The sequence below is a fragment of the Mytilus trossulus genome, chromosome 13 (genome assembly GCF_036588685.1).
Source record: "Mytilus trossulus isolate FHL-02 chromosome 13, PNRI_Mtr1.1.1.hap1, whole genome shotgun sequence".
NCBI classification, from domain to species: Eukaryota; Metazoa; Mollusca; class Bivalvia; order Mytilida; family Mytilidae; genus Mytilus; species Mytilus trossulus.
Window position 1 is genome coordinate 35,817,847 of NC_086385.1, and position 6,186 is coordinate 35,824,032.

At 30.0% G+C, this 6,186-nt stretch overlaps 1 protein-coding gene across 1 annotated transcript; it reads right to left on the reverse strand.

The window, feature by feature from the left end:
• Positions 1-1,743: 1,743 nt before the first annotated feature.
• LOC134694669 (uncharacterized) lies at positions 1,744-4,294 on the reverse strand. Its single transcript, XM_063555713.1, has 2 exons — positions 3,931-4,294; positions 1,744-2,071 (listed from the first exon to the last, which is right to left on the reverse strand). The coding sequence occupies exons 1-2, from the start codon at positions 4,226-4,228 to the stop codon at positions 2,037-2,039; spliced, it is 333 nt and encodes a 110-aa protein (XP_063411783.1). The 5' UTR covers positions 4,229-4,294; the 3' UTR covers positions 1,744-2,036.
• Positions 4,295-6,186: the final 1,892 nt, after the last annotated feature.

Sequence of the window (6,186 nt, forward strand, 5' to 3'; positions counted from 1 at the left end):
CCAAATCCATATCCAACAGGTGCTTCATATGGAGCAGGATCTATCTATATTGAGTAGTATATGAGATCACCATGGGTTTCGATGGGGCTCAAGTTGTTTAGATTTTAGTTTTCTATGTTTTGTTTTGCTATATATTCTTTTAAGTTGTCATGGCATTGTCAGTTTTTTTCGACTTCCTTTGATACTATTCACCAATCCTTTCCTTGTACTCAACAGGGTTTTATATCATTTAATCTTAAGTTTTGAATGTGTGCAAAGGTCAAAATTACAACGTTATCAGTATTGTCGTGTGTAGTTGAAATAAATCCTTGTCTGAATACTAAACCATAACCTACACGTGCATCAATTTTCTTTCTCTTTTTATATGCCACTAGACGTTAAGTAACCAATATCAATCAATTAATCACCTAGATCTCTCTAGTCTTTAATCTTATGTATAAAACACATTGTTTTTAGTACTGTAATTTTTATTTAGAATTAATAATTATTCGGACATTTCGGTTACATTTGAAGAATTGGTGATAAATGTTTATTTTCTTAGAGGAAATAATGCGAATGTGTTAATTTACATGTATTCATGGTTACATCCTTTTAATTATATTTTATAACAATCACACCTTGTTCAGATAAATCGATTGTTTAAATGGGTACCCAACACATTGACTAAAATAGATTTTGTTTGTTTTATTTTTATAACAATTTTAACAAATTTTCACCTTTACCCATTGCATAATATGAAAAAATGCTGTCGAAATTTCTATCACATGGTTTATGTTCATGGGACATAAAGCTGTGTGGTTAACATTACTTTTCTAAAACAATGATTCTTTCAAATAAATGTAAGTGGTTCTAAAGAGTTAATTGCCTTCGATGAGTTGTACCTCTTTACATGATTCGAATTTAAAATCTATCAAAACACCCAGTACTTACAAGTTGTGAAAGCTTGAAATTAACAGGAAACTCTATTTTATTCAGTTAACTATTTAATAAACTGTTTTGTATTAATTAATAATCTTTCAGGAACTAATTTTACTCATTCGTTTATTTTGTTTGGTTGTTCGGTTTTCAAATATTCATATGAGTGATTTGATGGCCCCGGCGATTGATCCTATCAAATGAGTGGCTTTAGTAAGTTGATAGACAATATGAAATTATACATGTGCTTTAAATAATTTAACACTCTGATTCGTTTGTAACAGAAATTTTCCTTGGATGCCGACAAATATTTTCAAAGGTTAGATTCTGCGTTCTACTAGTCCGCAGCTAAGAAAAGACGCTTTTGTGAATTCCGAAATTTATTAGTATGTTCTGATGTAGAAATATACACAAAAGTCATATTTTGTACATCAAAATCTTCTTTTTTTCAATATTGAAACTAATAATAAGCGTTCGAAAAGTATAAACGTATAGAAGTTTTTAGAGTCTAATACATGAAATAGATATTTTATTCTGATTTTTGTAAATATTTGATTATTGGGAAATGTAAGATAACAAATCGTACCTTCTTCATTTCCCAAATAATAACACTAAAATAGTTCATTCATACTGAAAGCTTAGTTGAATATTAATCTTTTCCTTAACAATTAAAACTGATACATAATTTATATCAATTAATGAATGGCTATTATTTATTTTGGATTTATTGAACCATAAAATATATTTTTGACTCTTCACATTGAAGAATCCGCGCAGCGGATCATGTAAAATTTGAAGAGTCAAAAATTTGTTTTATGTTTCAATAAATTCAAAATAAATTATTGCCATTCATTATAAATAAATTTCTATCAAAAATAAGTCTCAAAGAACTTTTTATATTATTATTATTACCAATTACAACGTACACACATGTTGGCGTATGGATACACAACGTCAGAGTGCGCCTGTCGCCATAAACATATACAACATTGAAAACAAAAGTTATAGTTTTAACCAATCAGAAGACAGTAATTACACCAAATTTATTTATTGTAACGTGTTTATGAATTGTTAGCTCCTTCCCTGTCTTTGGTTTATTCAGTAACTGGGTTTGGTATTTGTTATAATGCCTTTCCGACTAAAAATCCAAGAGCAACTACAAAAAAAAAGATAAAAAAACTATCATGGGTATGCAATAATGTATACGTCAACAAAACATCCACAATATTACCTTAAGAGAAATGAATTTGAACTTCTATGTGGAGGTTAAAGAAAAAATAATTTGAACACCATGTGTATATATCGCCAGTACAAAATATTTTTTAGGATTTTATTTAAGTTATTTTTTATACCTGTATATTAAAGTTTGTATTTTTTTGTTTGGCCTTTTTAACTTTTTTGGATTCGAGCGTTCCTGATGAGTCTTTTGTAGACGAAATGCGCGTCTGGCGTATACACTCAATTTAGTACTGGTATCTATGATGAGTTTATTTGTGTGGTTTTTTGTTCAATGATTTATTGTTGTTTGTTTTTGCTTTGTTTTTCGTTTGTTAAACAGTTAAATGACCAAGGAACACGACACACAAGGATTCCCGGTTTCTTTACCGAATGAGAAAAAATCTACATAAAATTAACCATATGCCTTTGTTTCAAAACAGGTGGAACATTTGCAACTTGATATAAATAAAATCGTGTTCGTGAAAAATATAGATCTGCGTGTGTTTCTGTTGTTCCTTTGAGTACCTATATATCTCATATTTGATGTGTTTCCCTATGGTTAAGTTTGTACCCCGGATTGTGTTCGATAAATTGATTTATTACTATTGAAATATTTATCACAGGTACCAGGATTATAATTTAGCACACCAGACGCGCGTTTCGTCTATATAAGAATCATCAGTGACGCTCATATTAAAATATTTATAAAGCCAAACAAGTACAAAAGAGGGACGAAAGATATCCGAGTGACAGTCAAACTCATTTATCGAAAAAATAAACTAACGACGCCTGGCTAAAAATTAAAGAAGACAAACAGACAAACACAGCGGTATACTTGTGTTTCCTTTAAATGATGCACTTTTGTGATATTAGGTGAAATTAAATAAATCAAGAATTTAAAACTGATATTTCAAGTTCAAAGAATATAAGTTCAATATTCAAATAAGCTAAAAATATTGTTAAATCATGGAGCACCTTTTCCAGATATTTGATTTATAAAATATGGGGGGAAAAGGCTGACTCGGACTCTTACATTATATTTGCATTAGTATTATTTGGGTCTCAAATCAAAAGAAAGAAAATCATCAATCTGCTTAAATTTTGTAAAATGACCTTTCATAAGCTATTAAGTCTTATGTTAAAAGATGAATAGGTATTATGGTGCAACATATTTTAGGTTGTATCGTATGGAAAACACAAATGACTCCTAACATCTGATTCACATTCCACAACCTCACCTAAGTACATCCTTAAGTATCATTATTTGTTTAGCTTAGTTCAGCTTGACTTGGAATGATTAATCATATTCGAAAATTTAACTGATGACACAATTACCATTTATGGTTCCTAGAATTGTATAAATACAAGTAGTTAAATATTTAAATACTTTTAAAATCATGTCAGTCTGATGTGAACAACAATGAATATATTATAAGGTCAGGTCATTTCTCTACAGGATTATTAATAACGAAATTAATTTCTCACGTCAAAGCTTAAAACGTTTTATAAGTTCAGATATTGACCAAATAAGGAGATTGTGAGTTTGACTTTTTGACCTACTAGCTATCAACTTTGTAAAACAAAATTGTTATCTGCTATTTTAATCATTATACCAAGATACAAATATACATACTTAATGCAACAACCAATAATAAAAACAAATGCTGATATCTTTTCCAACGTTCAAACTTCAATTAGACACTAACACATCTTGCAAACACACATGGAATTAAAAGAATTAAAGTAATGAACTTCTAAATTCCATACTAGATGACAATAACATTGTTAACGACTTACGTGATGGCAAAGTTGATCCACTTAAGATATTATTCCTGAAACCTCTGCCACGATATGAATATGGCGTCACATGACGATGATAGTTTACTGAATTGTATGAATGGGCTATTCCACCATGGGCTGGGAACGCCGAATAAGCACCTCCAAATCCTGGAAAATTACTATAAGTACCACCAATATTACCAAATCCATATCCGCCACGGTAGGACCGAAAGTTGTTAAAGCCAAACGGCATAGCAGACGACAGCATGAGTGAAGCGCTCAGCAAAACAAAAGCAATCGTAAAATTTTTAAACATGATAGCCAAATAATTAGTTGTTTCAATTCAAGAAGATATCAAACTTTGGTGTCAAATGATATTTTGAGAGGCTTTATATATCATCGGAACGTTTATTATTCATCGGTTTGTTCCGATTCCGTTTCCGTTTTACACAAACGTCATTCGTTACACTGGTCACCACTTTTGATGTCTCAATTAACCTGAATGACACCGGGTATTACAGCATTATATTTGTAAGGACATGAATAACATATTTTAATAAATGGTTATCTATTGGATTTGTCCTGGGAAATAGACTTCTCAAAGCTAGTAGCAAGCTAGGAAAGAGTAAAAACTTTTCAAACGTCCAATAAAACTCATAGTATCATTATTATTTTGGCTATTTGCCAGTATAGGAAGCACTCTTGTTTACAAAAAGGCGGATAGTAAACATCATCTCTGTACTGATTTTTAATTCAAAAAAATAAATTCTATTTGTTTTCTCTGTTTACGACGTTAAATGTCCCATAAATATCATCGCTTGTATTTTGCAAAGCAATCTAATTTTTTTTTTATCTCAAACCCCGTTCTCTCTTTGCCAATAAAATGATACCAGCAAGCGGGCACATAACGAAGAAAGTAAAATTATGACCTCATGCAGATATATGTCACATAACAATTGTGTGTCTTTCTCTTTAAACGAAAAATCAAAATATCTTGGTTTTAATTTCTTACAGCTGGCAATGTTGGACTTTAAATATTAACTTCAATTCTAATTCTATAGATATAAGTAGAAAAATAAATTAACACACATTTAATCCGTTCTTGTCTTACGTAATGAAAACACTAAGCCTCAGGGACTTCGAAACAGGTATACGTGAAAGTGTTATACTTCGGTGTTGACATAAATATCAATAATGTGGTCATTTTTATAAATTTCCTGTTTACCAAAATTTTATTTTTTCGAAAACTAAGGATCTTTTTGTCCCAGGCATAGATAACCTTAACCGTATTTGGCACAACCTTTTGGAATCTTGGATCCTCAATACTCTTCAACTTTGTACTTGTTTGGGCTTTATAATTATTTTGATTTGAGTGTCACTGATGAGTCTTATGTAGACGAAACGCGCGTTTGGCGTACTAAATTATAATCCTAGTACCTTTGATAATTATTATGTATTTTTTTTTTGCCTCTGTATGCCTATGGTCAAATAAAGATAATATAACAAAACATTAATCATCGTTAGATTTTTTGAACTTATAAGCTTGTTTAAATATATCATGTATCTAAAAATATTTACATCTCTTGGGATTGTTAATATGTAAGTATTAGACTGTATTTCAAAGATTTCTAAGAATTATAAAATTCAAGATTGTTGTGGGATTCTTCTGAATTGATTTTTTATAGTGGTGAAATTAGGTGAGTTTTAGGAATTTGTGTAAGATGTTCGTTCAATCAAGGGTGAAATGTTTTGCCTCAAAACCTATTTTTTCACACAAGACTTCAAAAGTAAAGAAAGTGTCATTCACCATTGCCAGTCTTTTTTTCTTTTTTTTCGATTGAAGACACAAATAATTCCAATATAAATATTGGGTAAAAGTCCGAGACAGCCTTCACCCTTCTTTTTTAACTTATTTTGTTCCTTGACAAATATTTTCCCACTTTTGTGTTAAATTTAACCTTAGTACATCTTTAAATTCAAATTGATTTTTCTTCATAAACATAAAATTGTTTTTTGAGGGCTTTTCTTTGTTGTACTACATTCTGCATTTGAATTTCGTTATTATAACATTTTTACGAAAATTCCATGGCAATTTGTCTATCATAAAAAAATAATGAGTAATTATGAATCAACCTGGCTATTATATATCTGACAGAAATTATAAATATGATAATAATAGTAGAAATAAAGGCAGGTATAATAAAAAAAAAATCCCGCACATAACAAAGCGAAATTCAAAAGTCGAATGAATTGTAAAAAAAAACTCTATTCAGT

What these genes read in the sequence shown, in the direction of transcription:
- LOC134694669 (XM_063555713.1), bottom strand. Translation starts at nt 4,228, where the DNA reads ATGTTTAAAAATTTTACGATTGCTTTTGTTTTGCTGAGCGCTTCACTC. An exon ending in TGGATCAACTTTGCCATCAC is followed by an intron (nt 2,072 to 3,930) that starts GTAAGTCGTTAA and finishes TTTTTTTTGTAG; the next exon opens with TTGCTCTTGGATTTTTAGTC.